The 18,815-nt window shown below is 37.9% G+C and overlaps 1 protein-coding gene across 4 annotated transcripts in view; it reads right to left on the bottom strand.

Moving 5' to 3' along the window:
• The window catches only part of plekhg5b (pleckstrin homology domain containing, family G (with RhoGef domain) member 5b), a 162,927-nt gene that overhangs the window by 29,522 nt on the left and 114,590 nt on the right, over positions 1-18,815 (bottom strand). For all 4 annotated transcript variants that reach the window (XM_038309253.1, XM_038309252.1, XM_038309254.1 and 1 more), the window contains 5 exons: positions 18,319-18,418; positions 18,067-18,127; positions 17,853-17,944; positions 17,631-17,767; positions 13,228-13,394 (listed from right to left, as the gene is read on the bottom strand). In XM_038309253.1, coding sequence (XP_038165181.1) covers positions 13,228-13,394; positions 17,631-17,767; positions 17,853-17,944; positions 18,067-18,127; positions 18,319-18,418 — 557 coding nt within the window. The remainder of the gene's footprint in view (positions 1-13,227; positions 13,395-17,630; positions 17,768-17,852; positions 17,945-18,066; positions 18,128-18,318; positions 18,419-18,815) is intronic.

Raw genomic sequence — 18,815 nt, 5'->3', positions numbered from 1 at the left:
TCTTTAGACTGAAATGTCGCGCTTCTCGTTGCGTCACACCTCAACCCGCCTCAAAGCCAACGCGGATTGGACGTTCGTTTGGTGAACGGCTCCAAATTTTCTTTAACGGAGAGTCTCCAGACTGATTAGCGAGTGAAACCTTGAAAACTTGCGAGATCAGGACGGTCTCACGAGGCTAGCGCCCTATTGGTTAGGGCGTAGAGCTTGGAATCCTGAGGTTCTGAGTTCAAGCCCCCCTCCCACAGACTGCCACTCTGGGTCCCTGAGCAAGACCCTTAACCCCACACTGCTCCCCGGGCGCCTCACAATGGCAGCCCACTGCTCCCCAAGGGGATGGGTTAAATGCAGAGGTACATTTTTCCAATGTAACATCAATAAAGTTCAATTATTTTTATCATTGTTATTATTATTTTTTATTAATGGAAAAAGCTTTCAAAGCCAGTTTGGCACTGTGTAAAAAAGTTCCCAATAACCCTAGAAGTGCTTGTACAAAGCTCCATCTTATATCAGAGATATGATTGTTCATTATGTTCATAAAAGAGCACTTTGCTCTCAATCTGCAGGTTTACTAGTGCTTCCTAAAATTTCTAATAGTAGAATGGGAGGTAGATTATTTGTTATCAGGCTCTTCTCTTGTGGAAGCAACTAGCAGGCTTAAAACTTTCCTTTTTGATAAAGCTTACAGTTGGAGCGGCTCAGGTGATCCTAAGGTATCTCTATAGTTTTGCTGCTACAGGCTTAGACTGCTGGAGGACATAGGTACTCCTTTTCATCATTCTATCTCTATTCTTCTATTCTGCATTAATTGTTAGTTCAATCTCTTTTTTTTCTCTCTATTCCTTTTTCTTCTACCTCTATGAGCTGATGCACCCTTATAGTCCTTTCCGTTTTCTCAGGTCAGTAGACCAGCTGCTCCTGAGCATTCCAAAAACTAACCTGAAGCTTTGGGACGATTGTACCTTCTCTGTCGCTGCTCTTAAAATGTGAAACAACCTGCCATTGGACATCAGAAAGACTACTTTCCAGTTGGCTTTTAAATCTCTTCTTTAAATTCATCTCTTCTTTTTGACTTTTGGAACCATCTGATATGCTGATTTTTACTTTAATTAAGTTAGTACAATCTCTAATGTTCTGCTCTCTGCTTTCTCTCATCATAATAGCTTTATCTGGCCTTTTCCCGTTAGGTGGTGACTCCATTCTGGTGAAAAAATGTCCGCTGTGATGCTGCCATCACCACTTTTGTTTATAAATTGGCCCATTTTTCAGTGTAGTCCTATTTCTCTTACTTGGACTAACTGGATGTGCGCTCTTTCTTTCTTTTCTTTCCGTCAGACTGCCTACACATTGCATATTGAAAGATATTAATAGAAAATTAGTTGGAGGGAAAAAGTGCAGTAGTAGAAAATGGTACAACGGGTACAGGGATAACTGCAATATAACCAATTCAGTAAATGGTTTATAAATAAACCAGTCAATAAGAGATCCGTCCTGATTTTCATATAAGGAGACTGTTTCCCCTCAGGGCCCACATGTAATGCATTACTAACCCATATGATGTAATGTACAGATTTATCAAGGAACAGCAGACAATCAATGACAAAACCCCCGGCAGCGTCTTCTGGCCGCCAAATGCTGAACATACCAAACTGAGACTATTGTTAAATGCTAAATAAAGTGCCGTTAAAACAACAAAGCGACATGGTGTGTCATCTGTTGACGACTTGGGCTTTTTGTTAAAAGCTTGCAGGCTTTAAGGTGCTTTTATCACGACAGAAGAATTTCCCCAGAACTGTCATTCAAAGCAACAGTATCTACCGGTCGTGTCTGTTTCACAGCAAAACCACCCATGCCTGAGGCAGAACCCTGAGTATCTGTGTCTCATGAGGAATTATTATGAATAATTATTAATCATAACACAACTGTTGATTTTTTTAACATGATTATTAAAAGGGATTTATAAGATACATGATGAATTTTCCTAGTAATATCAATCTCAAATAGGGTATTCTCTAACATCATAGAAAAATAGATTTCTAAAACGCACAAACATGGAGGAAAAAAAATCCAGTCTTTTAGTCTAGTCACTGACGCATCCCTATGATTTAAGAAAGAAAATAGCAACCTGGTTCTCACTTTGTGACTTTGGAGCCACCAGGTGTGTTATAACATGGTACCAAAGGGGTTAACATGTCAGCAATGACCTTAATGACCTTGATGAGCTTGATTTTCCCCTTTAGTTGGGGAATTTACGCACTCTTAAAATAAATTAGATTACCTCATTGAATAGTGAGAAAGAAATCCAGAATAGGATTTAAAATCCTCTTTCTCACTTATAAAGCCTGAAATGGCCGAGCTCCATCTTACATCAGAGATCTTGTTGTCTCTAACGGAGTACCGGTACTTCAATTTCGCACGTTTACCTGTGGTTCCTAGAATTTCTAAAAGTAGAATGGGAGGCAGATCTTTTAGTTATCAGACTCCTCTCCTGTGGAACCAACTACCAGTTTTAGTCCGTGAGGCAGACACCCTGTCTACTTTTAAGGCTAGGCTTAAAAAAGTCAATTTTGATTAAGCTTATAGTTAGAGTGCCTCAGGTTATCTTGAGCTATCTCTATAGTTATGCTGCTATAGGCTTAGACTGCTGGAGGACATAGTGACCTCTTTTCATCATTCATTCATTCCACCTCTATTCTCCCATTCTGGATTATTTGTTAGTTCAACCTCTAACTCCATGTTCCATCTTCTTTTTCTCACCATAGTAGCTTAATCTGGCTTGTGTTTGTTTGGCTGTGACTCCATCCCAGAGAGAAATATCAGCTGTGCTTCTGCCATCAACAAACTTTGTTTATAGATCCTTTTTCTCTCCTAGACATCGGTAGGGGATCAGATATTGCGACAATGTGCTCCTTTTATCCTTGAAAAGTAACCCAGAATTAATCTGTTTAACTGTTTCTTTCCCTGACAGAACCGTTACCTTTCCTAATATATACAGTATTTATGGATCAGTGCTTCTATGGTGCTCTTTTATGTCTGCTTCCATCTCCTTATCAAATATGATACTTTTGGCATTACAGGGTTAAGGAAATGTCTACTGTTTCTACATGCTCATTCAGAAGGGGCAAATCCTGCAAATTCAATGACTGAATGTCATCAGTTGGTTTTTATTAAAGGAATAGTACACCCAAAACATGATTAGCCTTCATTTTCTACTCACCCCCATGCTGAACAACACTCTGGAGTACTTTTTTGATATCTCAAATGCATCTGGAGATCTGGGAGGCTTCTTGCTGTCTGCTGATATTCAAATAATGGAGGTCTATGGGGCCCGAGACAGAAAGGTCCATAAAAGTCCACAAAAAAAGTGTCAATATTCCTCCATACTGCTCGTCCAATGTATTCCAAGTGTCCTGAGTGGGTAGCATCCAGAATTTACTCGAAACGAAGTCATTTAGAATGTTTTTAGAGCATAAACAGTAGTGTATAGGATTTCCTGAAAGCGCGCGCCTGCGAGTTCACGACGCTACGGAAACCGCGGCAGACCAAACCGGATGAAAGTGCGCATTCAGCTCGGCAAAGAACTCATGCTCTTCCTCAACACTGAAGTCCTCAGACATTTTTCTTTCGTTGTAAACAGCACATTTCTTCTTCTACGCTTGCATTATCGGCAGAGCAGACGCTGAATGCGCACTTTCATCTGGTTTGGTCTGCCAGCTTCCGTAGCGTCGTGAACGCGCAGGCGCGCGCTTTTAGGAAATCCTATACACTACTGTTTATGCTCTAAAAACATTCGAAATGACTTCGTTTCGAGTAAATTATGGACGCTACCCACTCAGGACACTTGGAATACATTGGACGAGCAGTATGGAGGAATATTGACACGTTTTTTGTGGACTTTTATGGACCTTTCTGCCTCGGGCGCCATAAACCTCCATTATTAGAATGTCAGCAGACAGCAAGAAGCCTCCCAGATCTCCAGATGCATTTGAGATATCAAAAAAGTACTCCAGAGTGTTATTCAGCATGGGGGTGAGTAGAAAATGAAGGCTAATCATGTTTTTGGTGTACTATTCCTTTAAGATAGTGGAGAGAATTCAATCAGATCAAACAGCCAGATTGGTAAAGAAATGAGATGACATATGTTGTGAATTTGAGCTATGGAAATACACTTAATTGAATTGAGAATTGAATTGGTTGAATTGCTAAAGGTTAGGCAGACCTAAGTATCAATATAACAATGATCTCAAAGCTATATATCTACATTTGTTGAAAAAGGATAAAGTGTTTTAATGGTCCGGTCCAAGTCCAGACCTGAACTGATTTTAGTAGAGTGAATGAATAAGGGAGTCTACATCTTTTTCTTCTTCTACTTTCATTCAATAAATGTAGCTTCTGGACTGACCTGAGAGGAGTTTAAAATCTTCCTGATCAAAAGTACAAAGACGTTTTTGCAGGGGTTCAACTGGTACCGACAAGTTCTAAGGGGGTAAAAGAGCATGCATACTTCCGCCATTGAGAGGGGAAAGTGATTTATTGCCGGGCCTGAACCCCGACACACATATGGAGGAGTCATTAAATGACAGATCTGCTCCTGGGAAACCCGAAAGCCTCCAACTGAACCCGTAATGTGAGCCTAATAAGCGTGATTTGTATCTGTGGATCAAATAATCTCGCAGTGAGTTTACAGACACCACCCTGTCAGATGAGAGACCGAAGCAGAAGCCACTCATGTTTTGGTTAACTGCACCATGGCAACTATAAAATGTGAATTTTATGACAGCCGCCAACGGACAGAGAGCAAGGATCAATGTACTGCACACGCTCTCCGACTATCCCTGCTTCTAGACGACCAAGATATCTTTATGACAACTATAATCGGGTCTCGGTTTCAGTTCGTTTGAACAAGGAAGATAAAGGAACACCACCCTCAACAACAGGCCTCAATCATAAATTTATGTAAAATACATCTTTTTATTTATTTAGCAGAAGCTTAATCTAAAACTTAACAATCTTGAAAAATCCAGCTTTTAATTATATATTTAGATTTTGATTTATTGTAATTTTTAGAAACTAATTTCAGCAGGTTCTATAAAATACAGTATAAAATAGTTTGTAAAGTATATAAATTATAGTATAAAAATAGAATGTAAAATATATAATAGAGTAAAAAAAAAGGTATATAAAGTATCTAAATAACGGTAGAAAATAGTACTTAAAGGATATAAAATGTGGTGTAAATAAGAAACGCAAATAAAAACAGTAGATAAATTGTATATAAAGTACATAAAACACAGTATCTAAAATACTATATAAAGCATAGAAAATATGGTATGAAGTATTACATAAAACACATTAAATATATATATATGCAATATAAAAAGCTTGTAATATAAAGTAATGAAATGCTATGAAAGGTATACAAAATACAGTAAATGCAACTTTTATAATCTGGTCTATATTTAGATTTTTTGATTGGTTATGGGGTCAAACCTCCATTTAAAACGGAAAAGACAAGAGAACATTTCCTCAAAGCAAATAAGATATGTGTCAATCTTTAGAAATAAGAAAACTGATCATCTCCATAAACTTGCCAACATTTACAACGGCGGCAATAAATACATTGAGAAACAATTTAATTTGTATTAAACCCGGCCGGGCAATAAGGAACAGAGTTTACTGCTAAATAAAATAAAGGAACCAAAAAAAAAACAACAACAACCCAACAAGCTTGTCCCAGTTTTCTAAAAAAAACAATAACTAAGTTTGATCAATTAGCAGCAAATACTCCACCTTTTTAGCATGAAGCTAATGCCGAATAAAACTCCTGTGATGATCAACTATTAAAGATTATTGTAGACGTGTTTGTCTTTCTGGGAATTTTGTTAGAGGATGATGTACGAATCATTTTAAATACGAAACATGGAGAAAAATATCTTAAAATAACTTGCTTCTGCCGGAAAACTGCAAAAAGGTCCAAAATTATTTTTTTAAAAAAGGGTTTGTACAGCATCAAACAGCAAGGCGATCAATGGAGATTGTTTTTACACTGCAAAAAAAAAAACATCTAAAATAAGTTAATATTTCATAGTATCACTTCGATCTCAATCTGCAGGTTTACTTGTGGTTCCTAGAATTTCTACAAGTAGAATGGGAGGCAGATCTTTTAGTTATCAGGCTCCTCTCCTGTGGAACCAACTACCAGTTACCATCTCTATAGTTCTGCTGCTATAGGCTTAGACTGCTGGAGGACATAGGGACCCCTTTTTCATCATTCTGCTTCATTCTATCTCTATTCTCCCACTCTGCAGAATCTGTTAGTTCAATCTCTAACGTTCTGCTCTCTCTGCTTTTTCTCATAGTAGCTTCACCTCATCTGTTCCTATTTGCCTGTGACTCCATCCTGGAGAGAAATATCAGCTGTGCTGCTGCCATCAACACCTTTGTTTATAGATAGTGGAGACTGGCCTGTTTTTCAGTGTAGTCCTGTTTCTCTGCTTCTCTAGGAGCTTGTCTGCCCGGCTGTGTCTTTCCTGGACCGGGCCGCCTTTTACAGCTGATTTTGTATCTCTGCTTCTGTCTCCTTGAACCCCAGTCGGCCTCAGCAGATGGCCGCTCACACTGAGCCTGGTTCTGCTGGAGGTTTCTTCCTGTTAAAAGGGAGTTTTTCCTCTCCACTGTCGCTACAAGCATGCTTAGTGTGAGGGATTGCATTCGAGTCGATGCAATCAACTGGTTTTCCTTAGACAGAAAACTTTGAATCAGTTTGACTGGATGATCTGGGGAACTGTAAAGTGCCTTGAGATGAAATGTGTTGTGAATTGGCTCTATAGAAATAAACTGAATTGATTTGAATAGTATAAGTCAATATACACTATATTGCCAAAAGTATTTGCTCACCTGCCTTGACTCACATATGAGCTTAAGTGACATCCCGTTCCTAATCCATAGGGTTCAATATGACGTCGGTCCACCCTTTGCAGCTAGAACAGCTTCAACTCTTCTGGGAAGGCTGTCCACAAGGTTTAGGAGTGTGTTTATGGGAATTTTTGACCATTCTTCCAGAAGCGCATTTGTGAGGTCGCACACTGATGTTGGACGAGAAGGCCTGGCTCTCAGTCTCCGCTCTAATTCATCCCAAAGGTGTTCTATCGGGTTGAGGTCAGGACTCTGTGCAGGCCAGTCAAGTTCATCCACACCAGACTCTGTCATCCATGTCTTTATGGACCTTGCTTTGTGCACTGGTGCACAGTCATGTTGGAAGAGGAAGGGGCCAGCTCCAAACTGTTCCCACAAAGTTGGGAGCATGGAATTGTCCAAAATGTCTTGGTATGCTGAAGCATTCAGAGTTCCTTTCACTGGAACTAAGGGGCCAAGCCCAGCTCCTGAAAAACAACCCCACACCATAATCCCCCCTCCACCAAACTTTACACTTGGCACAATGCAGTCAGACAAGTACCGTTCTCCTGGCAACCGCCAAACCCAGACCCGTCCATCAGATTGCCAGATGGAGAAGCGCGATTCGTCACTCCAGAGAACGCGTCTCCACTGCTCTAGAGTCCAGTGGCGGCGTGCTTTACACCACCGCATCCGACGCTTTGCATTGCACTTGGTGATGTATGGCTTGGATGCAGCTGCTCGACCATGGAAACCCATTCCATGAAGCTCTCTGCGCACTGTTCTTGAGCTAATCTGAAGGCCACATGAAGTTTGGAGGTCTGTAGTGATTGACTCTGCAGAAAGTTGGCGACCTCTTCGCACTATGCGCGTCAGCATCCGCTGACCCCGCTCCGTCAGTTTACGTGGCCTACCACTTCGTGGCTGAGTTGCTGTCGTTCCCAAACACTTCCATTTTCTTATAATACAGCTGACAGTTGACTGTGGAATATTTAGGAGCGAGGAAATTTCACGACTGGATTTGTTGCACAGGTGGCATCCTATCACAGTTCCACGCTGGAATTCACTGAGCTCCTGAGAGCGACCCATTCTTTCACAAATGTTTGTAAAAACAGTCTGCATGCCTAGGTGCTTGAATTTATACACCTGTGGCCATGGAAGTGATTGGAACACCTGATTCCAATAATTTGGATGGGTGAGCAAATACTTTTGGCAATATAGTGTAAGTTGATCTGACAATGAAATAAATGTTTTTACAAATCGAAATACTGTACAAACAATTTTGACAATTTATTTTTCTTACCTGCTGAAAGTAAAAAAAAAAAAAAACTAATTTCAAGAAAAAAAGGACATTTCTAAATTTTTGCACAGCATCTGAATACATGTACTCTGCAGGAATGTTCAAAGTGTTTTGGTGCGTTATACTAAAACATATCCTGTCATTTCTGATGAATTTCTGCTTAGAGGTGCAGAGTTTTTATTGGCATAAATCAGGGCCTGTGAAACTACAGGTCACTGATGCAGACCTGCTAAATATGTGCTTTAGTTCAAACAGTGTGAACCGACAGCGTAATTAGAGTTAATGACTTTAACTTGAGACATTTTACTGACGTCTCACATTTCTGAAGAACCAAGTCTCTACCTCTCCCTCTGCCATGCTTAGCTGGTCACATTAACCTTTTGCCTGATGAATGCGACGGACGACGGTTTACCGTGGCGTCAGATTGCAGAGGGTGGAGATGCTGTTAATTCGTTTTATGTGCCGATTAAGAATGATCTGCTACAGCAAAGACACTGTAAAAAGATGGATTATTTATCCATGGTGGAGCAAAGGCACAGCAGCACTTTGTACTGTAGCTTTGACCAATCAGAGGGCTTGGTGTTTGTTATAAAATAATCTGAACCAACTGCAGCCAATCAGATCACAGCCAGAGACTATAAACTGGAACGTCTATGCAAGAAAAGAAAAAAAAGCCTGGCACAGCTAGGTGAGGCAGATACACATGGATCAGAACAAGCTGTAAATAAGTAGCAAACAGTGACCCCTGCTGGTCAAAACTGTAAAACCAACAACGGTAATAGAAAAAGAAAATTGAGATCTGCTGATCCCATTTGTTTAAACACCTGATTTAATGATTCTTTTTCCCTTTTTAGAGATTTTAAAGCAAAAATTTTATCAAATTAGAAATGGATAAAATTTTGTATAAAACTAGGTAAGATCGAATAATAGATGAACACAGTAAACCTAAAGGTATGGCTGCGTTTTGTCCAGACAGGGTGTAGTTTAGGGGAAGATGTTTAAAACACTAAAGCATTTTTTTATTGTTTACAAAAGAAGAATTTAATACAAGAAAAAACAAAGCTTCAAAATATCAGCTAATAATAACCTGATTGTTAACAGACGGTCAAACTACGCAGCAGCAGCAGCAGATCGATGCATTTAGGTTTCTCAGTAAGGTGGAGACGACCTGCTGAAGGTTAACGAAGCATCAGACTGGAAAATAAGCTGGAATTCAAATGATTTTCGACATGAAAAGTTTGATGGCGCCAAACAGGCTGTATTTCAAAACTTCTTTTCTGTTGTTTTTTTTCCTGGAAGTTTGTGAAATTTCTAATCACAGACGTCTATGATCAGGTTTTATGGAACAAAAAGCTGTGAGGAATGTTTCCGACACCTCGCAGAATCTAAGCCAAAGGTGATAAAGGCGGTTCTGGAGATGAGAGAGTTTAGCCAAATAGCAGCAATGATGCTGGACAGAATAGAGTTTCCAGTAAGTGTATTTCTATTATAATACTAATTATAATAGTCTATGGCGTGCATTTCTTTCTTTTTTTTTGGCTGTTTACATTTGATCACTGTTGCACTTTAAGAAATGGAAATGTTACAGTTTCTCTTATCGTTAAATTAAGACCAAAACTTCATAATCAAAATTTGAAATGATAGCAAAAATAAAGGAAAAAAATAAAGATTTTTCAGAAGTTATCATTTAAAAATTCTCTCTAGATAGATAGATAGATAGATAGATAGATAGATAGATAGATAGATAGATTTATTTAGGTTAAAATCCAGAGAAGCAGTTTTTAGTTTTACTTAACAGTGATTAAAAAGTATTAAATTTCATTCTGGGTTCATTTTTGTTGCTTTAGTTGAAGTTTAAATATTTATTTGCACGCTATCATTAATCAAATCCATTAAATTCTGCTTTTACCAGCAACCAGTTGATTTGAATGTTTATGGCACTTTGGTTCCTTGCATTATGTTCTATGTCTGAGCATTTTTCCTCAAGATAAATTTAATTATGCAATTAGCCTCACCACAAACTAAGAAGGGGGAGCTGAGGGTTTGCTGCCAGATCAAAAGCAGTCTGCTTCAGATTATCAGAGGAGGACCATTACTGCCACCCTGTGGGATAAACTGGAACAATCTCTCCACACTGACAAGTCCTCACATGCACGCTTTCTTTAATCCAAATCACTACACGTTCTTTGATGAGACAAATTAACACGAGACACACAATGACTAAACTAAACTTTTCCTTGGTAACTGCCAGTGCTTACGTCTCAGCCCAGTGACTAAACCTTGACCATTTGCCTCCACAGAAGGCAGGGAAGTGCGTTTACCGAGCCTCCACCTGTTTGCCCCGAGCGCCAGACATCTGTTCTACAGCTTTAACACGTGAATGCAAAAAAAAACCCCAGCTCACCTGTGTATAGATGGCTTTAGGAAAAGGTGATTGACAACATTTTTAAGCTTTTAAAAGGTCAGTTTACAGGCTTGATTAAGATGAAGGTGAGACAAGCAGGAGGGAAGTGTGAAGTTAACAACCACAGGTACAATAATATATATATATATATATATATATATATATATATATATATATATATATATATATATATATATATATATATATATATATATATATATATATAAATATGTATATATTTTTTCCCCAGCTTTTATTGTCATTACACTGTCACAAGTACAGAGCAATGAAATTCTCTGTATTTAACCCATCCCCTTTGGGAACAGTGGGCTGCCATTGTGCAGCAGACGGCCGGAGCAGTGTGGGGTTAAGGGGCTTTGCTTATGGACCCAGAGTGGCAGTCTGTGGGAGTGGGGCTTGAACCTAGAACCTCTGGATTCCAAATGATCTAACAACTAGGCCACCACTCCCCTTATTTGTAGCAGTGTTTTAGGAAAAAACTGAGGCAGGGTTGGGCTGCAGGAGATAAAACTAGATTATAAAAGGGAAAACTAATAAAAAATAGTCTACATTTTTAAGTGGATCACTTTGTATATAAATGACTTTTTTTTAAATGTTGGTCCAAAATGTATAAATATTTACAACCGGATGCAAACACCGACACATAAGGAAACGCTTGAAAAAGGCTTCCTCTCTGCATTATATTTGTCCGATTTAAGCAAAAAAAAAAAAAAAACAAACAACAAAGAAGCAAGTGAGGGGAAACATTAGTCAGGCATTTAGCGTTGCTGCAGACTTTAAGCAAAATGGCGCAGAAGACTTGAGAAGATCGCAGCTTTCATTCTGGGCAGGTATGACATTTTTGCTAATGCTAACCAAAGATCACTGTCTGTCCTGGAAGTCGCTCGATGAAATCCTTGCATATTTGGTCATTCTTTGTCAGCACAGTTGGAGAAAGGCATATCTACATGAGCAAAACAAGAGGAAGGCGAGGGGCTCGCCCACTTAATTGATTTTTCCAGCCTTTATTGTCATTGCATTGTCACAAGTACAGAGCAACGAAATTAACCCTTTGCATTTAACCCTTCCTATAGGGGAGAAGTGGGTTGTCAATGTACGGCGCACGGGAAGCTGTGTGGGGTTAAAGTTGTAGCGGCTGTTCCAATCGTTGCAGTTCTGAATTTTCCCAGTGGTGCACGACTTTACAGCAGTGAATAAAGTGAATGTGATTGGTCGTTTATCAAGGGGGCGGGATTGTTGTGGCGGAAGCATGTTTGATTGTGTCCGGTTTATCGGAAGCATCTTGCTAACCAGTTAGCAACTTAGTGCTAGCAGGTTCCCAATGGGAAATTCCATTGGGACCGAGTAGCACTAAATTGGTGACTTGGAAACGACGCTGTCAAGGAACGCTATGGACAGAGGAAACATGCAAGAGGAGGAGAGTTTAGTGTCGGAGGTCGTGGATGAGTCTCCTCCGTCATCCATTTTTTATTTAGAGGAGGAAAGCGGGGACGAAGATGTTGTGGAAGAGGACGCCAGGGCGGCAGAAGCTTGGTTTGGTGTAGAAGGCTTCCAGCCGTACATGTTTGAGCCCTTGCCTCGCAACGCTGCCAGTTCTGTTAGCTCTACGCCTGCTGAAGACACAGACGTCCATCCCCGTGAACACTGGGACAGAACTCAATGGGAACGGAAATTATTCTTATTTCAACCGTTGCGTATATTAGCTGCGACATATGAATCAAGATGCTATGACCTAAAAAATTTGATTGACAGATGACAGTTGATATACGATTGGCCGAATTAAGGTGTACAAGCTGACGTATAACTAACTGGCCTGCAGAAGATAACAGAAAAAAAACAACACAGATATTAAGACACAGATTTTTTTATTTTTTTATTTTGGAACAGTAAATCTGTTGTAATCTAATAAAGAGTATAGTTATATAAATGTTTAATCCAGAATGGTTTGACATTTAATTATGATTTCCCTACAACTTTAAAGTCTGAAAAAAGAAGAGTCACCAATGCCAACTGCAAATCATTTTAACTTATAGAATAAAGTTCTTTGAAAGTGAAGCGGATTTTTTTTTTCCTCAGTGCTAAAATCTATTTTTTCTTTTAAACAATTAAAACAGCTGGAGGGTTTACGCTTGGTGTCCTTACATGACACGGCTTGAACCATTTGGCATCCTGCCTCATTTCCAGCCTTCATGTTCTGCAGCCAAATAGATCAAGAGGTTAGCCTCTTAGTATCGCTCATCACTTACAGAGCAGCCGCTTCCTGCAGCCACAGGAAGTGGAAGTACCATTGAGCCTTCCAGAGTAAACTAATCATTACATCAAGCAACAATGAAAAAAAAAAAAAAAAAAAAAAGCCCGGTACGCTCATCCACGCACAAACAGAAGTCCAAAATAAAAGCCACACATCAATTCTCCAAATACATCTGCACAGCTGGGAAACTATGAGGTCATGACGGGATCAAAACGAGAAACTAAACAGGTCTGGAGTTTTATAGGAAGAAAAAAATGAAGTTATGGAAAATCAGGGAAAAAGTTCTTTGGGAGAGTCTGAGTTTGGGCTCAGAGCTGAGAAAAGAGAAGGTAGCTTCAGACGTGGCGAGCAGCGACTCACCAACAGATCGATGCTCTCCCGGCGTCCCAGAGATTCATGCGCCACCTTCTCTTTGGTCGGGGTGAGGATGTAGGGGCTCTGACCGTCAGGGGGCTTCATGATGGGCAGGCTGTGGGATCGGAAGTCTTTCACACCCTGCGCCACCTTCACCTCATCACCGGGACGCGCTAGATGTATGAAAAAAAAAAAAAAAGGATGTAAAAATATACAATAAAAAACACAGGAGGAGAAACGGTGACTGCCGAGGTGTGCAACCTTCTATGTGACAAAAAATAAAAACCCTACAGTATGTCATAATCTGGCAGAAGAGCGGAACTTTCCAGCTTTGACAGCTGCTTTGTCATACATAAAAAAGGCAGCTCCCTTTAAGCCTCTGAAAATAAATAAACTTTCTTAGTTTGACTTTCTCAGCCATTTAAAGAAACAAAACAAACCAGAAAGAAAATCTAAAGTAGCCTTTAAATTCACTAAATGCATCTCTTTTCTATCAAATTATTATGGGATACTGCTTTGAAGTTTTTGACTAATTCTAGCCCATTTTTTTTTCTGCATTCAACTTGTTAAATCAGTCTATTTTATTATTTTGTATTTGATATTGGCTGAGAAATAATCAACTCATTTCACTCTTTACCTCTTTTTCTCATATTCTTTTATTAAACTGCCTTTGATTCCGTTAAGGAACACAAAACTCTGCATAGTTGGCAGTTTTAAATATTCATTAATACTTTATTTTTGAGCTGATATATGATCAAATTAAGTACAAATCAAGAAGCCTTTCTTAAAATAGATATTTTTAACTTTAGATGTGCAAACATTTTAATGCGCAGATCTGGACCTATACTGATAAAAAGGAATAAATGCATTAAAAATAATCCATCAATTTCTCCATGTATCACATGTGAGGCAATGATTATAAGCCGTTTACAGCAGCTGGTTTTAATAAATATAATTCCTGTATAATTTATTTATACACCACATTTCAGTTGCATTATTGTAGGAGCCATGAATTAAAGATGCTTTGGTGTTAGTTTAGCTGTTATTTTTTTAATTGTTTGTTTGTAGGGGAATGGATCAACTAGATCTGGGAGGAGTTTTGTAATTAGATATATTACTCACCTATGGAAGTGTCATTGGTAAAAAATGGGTCACTGTATTTATTGTTGACCGCTATACAAATCGCTGTAATCTACGTTTGACAAGTTATATTTTAGATACGTTATCCTATGTTGTTTATTGCTTTAATGTGAATATAATTCACATCAGCACCATATTGATCGCAGCGGATTCCTTTTTTTAAAGAACCAATCAGAGAAGAAACAGCCCGACTTTAACCTTTCAGCAGTTTTTTTGGTTTCCTGAAGCTGCTGCAATAATTACAATTCAGAGAGATGTCGATGTAAACGCCATCATTTCCACACAGTGGGACAATAAATGGATTTTCTATTCTATTCTATGAGAAGAAAAAGAAAAGCACTGCAGCAGCATAAAGGCAACAGAGGCTACAGAGAATCAAAGGAATAATTAAATAAGATTATTATATTTTAAAAGGGATACAATTAGAAATATGAAAGGAAAGTTTTTGGTTGATGATGAATAACTTTTCTCCTTTTTAAGAATCCTTCATTTTAAAACTGAAATGTTTTTATGTTAACACATTCTGGACATTTTAGCATTAAAACTTTCCCTTTGGTTGGTTTAATTATCTCTATGTTGCAAAATTTGTGAATAATTTGAGTTGGATCTGATTCGGCACCAGGTTAAAAAAATTTTTTTATAGAATCTGGACTTTATAGTCTTATACATTTTATTCCAGGAAGCAGTTTGTCATTTGTGACACTGTTAAGGTAAAAAAATGAAATATAAGACTATGAAGTGGATGTTTAAAAGCGGTTTATGAATTGCAGATGGACTTCAAAGAGGGTGGCAGGAGGACTTTTCCCAAAACCTCTCTGTCTTTAAGAAAATAAATTAAAGAAATAAATATACAGACTTCCTTTAAATACCGTATCAAAGATTGGAAACGGGAACAGTCGTAAGGTCTATTCAGGACATTTTGAAAGAGAATATTTTTTTAAGTTTAGTGTTTATCTGGATTTTCCAGAACTACGGATAAACCCGAAGCTGATGAAGGTTAATGATGAGGAGGAGCGGTAAGGGAGAGTTTCACTGCCAAATTTTTATTTCATTTTATAATTTTTTTTGCTTCTAAATCAACTTTGATATGCGTCATTTTGAAATTTATAAAACTTAGATAAGTAAATGTAGACAAAAAAAATATTTAAAGGTCAGAGCTACACAGCCACAAAAAGTCTGGAGTGGAACAGAATGAAAGTATTGATTTTACTTTATATATATATATATATATATATATATATATATATATATATATATATATATATATATATATATATATATATATATATATATATATATATATATATATATATATATATATATATATATAATTTAATAGATACATTTTAAAAGGTCTAAAGCATGGAAACAAAAGGATTCTGTTTAGTTGGTTAAAATCATGGGAGACAGAGCCCAGGTGTTGCCTAATGCTAGTAGTCGTCTTTTTACATTTCTCCGATTCAGGACAAAAAAAAAATATATATATATATATAAATCGTAAAAGAAGCAAAAAGGAGGTTAGCACCAGTCAGGCTTTTAGTATTGGTGTTTATTTAATAAAGTGGCTAAAAAACCGTGAGAAGATTTTAGCTTAAGATGGCAAAGTAACATTTTTTGCTAATGCTAACCAAAGATTAGCATTAGGACCTGCCAACCAGCCGGTAAACAGTACAAGTGAAGGTTGGAATGAGAGGCGGGGACAGCCCCACCTACTGGCCTGGAGGAGTTAAATTTGTGGGTAACTCCTTCAACTATCTGAAGGGCAAACAGTGAAATACTTTGAAAATTAAAATGTCAGGCCAAGAGCGTTATTAGAGGACAGAACAAGAACTAATTAGTTTGGTAATGTTCAAAAATATGTATTTTTGATGGCATAAATCAAGGTCAATGTAATAAGAAACAGTCACTTGCCCTAATATATTAAATAACAAAAGTGCTTCTATAAAAGAAAAGTCATGAAAAACACTTAGGGAAAGAAAAACATTTTTTTGTAACAACATAACCTTAGACCATGAATGCTGATAGAGACAATTAATATTTTTTACTTTTTTAACTTTGCTTATTAACTCTTATATTTACTTTTTAACTTTTCATTTAGCTTTTTACAGTAGGTAATATATCACTCAAGGGCTCATCTAATCGGTCAAATGCCCAAATAACATGTATGTCAATGCAGCAGCATTCACTAGAAAAAAAATCCATATCTAGATAAGTCATTTTTTTCTTAAAATAAGTGCATTTATTCTTGAGTTAAGAAGCTAAAAGAGACATTTTGCCAATGGAACAAGAGAATTTACATTTAAAATAGGAAAACCCAATTGCATTGTCTTATTTCAAGGGAATTTTATCTATATATCTTATTTTAAGGGTAAAAATACTAATTCTATTGGCAAATCATCTCATTTACCTACTCAAAATAAGGGTAAATACCCTTATTTTAAGAAATTTGTACTTATTTCTAGATCATTTTCCCAGCATTGAGCAAAGCACTGCAAAAAAGATCTAGAAATAAGTAAAAATTTCTTAAATCAAGTGTATTTATCCTTAATTTGAGTAGGTAAAGGAGATGATTTGCCAATGGAATGAGTATTTTTACTCTTAAAAAAGGGTTATAAAGATAAAATGCACTTAAAATAAGACAACGCACTTGTGTTTTCTTATTTTAAATATAAATTGTCTGGTTCCATTGGTAAAATGTCTCTTTTATCTTCTCAATTAACAAATAAATGCACTTATTTTAAGAAAAAATGACTCATATAGACTTCAATTTTTTCCAGTGAGGGTGGGGGCTCTGTAATGGGTATGCAATGATCAAAAACAGTAACTTGCCCTAAAAAGGGTTGGAGATTTTTGTTTTTACTCATCAGAAAAAGAGGATCAAAACCCAACTTAGTATAAAGACTTGCAAGCACAGTTTAAAACCATAAGCTACTAGAGTCTGAATGTTAAAAAGAACAAACAAACAAAAAAAATAACAAAAAACTTAGTTTTGACTAATTTATCAGAGTTCCCATCAAAATAATCTGTAAATATAAAAAAAAAACTGGTAGGGTAAATAAATAAAACATAAAAAAAACAGAAACAAATCTCTCTTCTTTGGGAGGATCAGGAAAATGGATTCACCAAATAAAATTTTTACTAATTAATCAGTAAAAAAATCAGTTTACAATGTTTCCTTAAACTCCTTTTTGTAACTTACCTCTGGACAGAAGTCCAGCGGTTCAGACAGAAAACTGACTGTTAATGATTGTGCTTCATGTTGTGTTTACCTTTCACTTTGAGGTAGTGTCCTCCAAAGCGATAAGCCTCGAAGTGGAGGGACAGCGGAGTATTGGACTGATCCAGGAACAGGTCGACCCGAGACAGCTCGATGCCGTTCCTCTCAAACACCGGACCTAAAACCTCTCTGACGACACAGGAAACAAAACGTTTTTTTCCAAACACGGTTCTTCAAGTTTCCCTGGAGATTCTACATCTTCCTACTATCTCACCTCAGTGTTTTCTTTTTCATAGCAGGTACGATTTCAGTGTTGATGTCAACGTTGAGGTCAAACTTGAGGCTGAAGCACTCCTTGCTGGGATCCTGCAGACAGCAGATGGAGCGTTCATTGCCTGACTTATTCAGATGAAGGACGGCCGTGTCAAACCAGAACACTTATTTCATGACATAAAACCTGCTGCCTGATTATATCCAGAGTGACTTACATCAGTGTGTCGTCTCCTTGGCTTCTTCTTTCCCAACTTCATCCCCACCGTTTTACGTTCTCTGCAAAATGCAAAGACAAATCATGTTGGACATTGTCCGCCGCTTCTTTAAAACAATGAAACTTCCAGCCTAATGTCAGAACCGACACTTTAAAACACAAAGCGAACGTTTGTTGGCTGTAAATGATCCTCTGAATAGAAGAGGCAGAGAGGCAGGAGGAGTGAATAAACACTAGCAGGACGGTTACCGACCCGCGGTCATTGCTCCCCTCATCCTCTTCCTCCAGATCTGAGGGGGGGCTGGTGCGTGGGGGACAGGAGCGCGTGGACACGTTCCGAGCCAGGATGGAAGCTGGAGGTTAAAAAAACACAGCAGTCACTCCCTCTGCTGGAACACAACTCATTTCGCCTGAAACACTGCGCCTCACAGGGCCGACACAAATCACTAAAAATAAACAACCCTAAAAAAAAATGGTTCAGAGAAAAAAAAAAAAAAGATTTTGCCTGCAATATATAACCAGCTTTTAAATGTCAACAGGCATGGGAAAAAGTAAGAACACCTCATTTTGTCTTTAGGATTTTTATGCATCAGCCAAACATAAATCTAAGCTCGTTTGAAAACAATCAAGCTTTCAAAAAGACTTTTATTCTGAAATATGAACCCAAACGGAAAAGTTACGAGATAAATTCAAACGAAAAGGACACCGCAAGGAATTTAAGTGAGAAAAGCAGAAAAGTTGCATCAGCGT

The sequence above is a fragment of the Cyprinodon tularosa genome, unplaced genomic scaffold (assembly GCF_016077235.1).
Source record: "Cyprinodon tularosa strain WSP-4 unplaced genomic scaffold, ASM1607723v1 ctg66, whole genome shotgun sequence".
NCBI lineage: Eukaryota > Metazoa > Chordata > Actinopteri > Cyprinodontiformes > Cyprinodontidae > Cyprinodon > Cyprinodon tularosa.
Note: the sequence above shows the minus strand (reverse complement) of the source record. Positions and strands in the feature narration are given on the sequence as shown.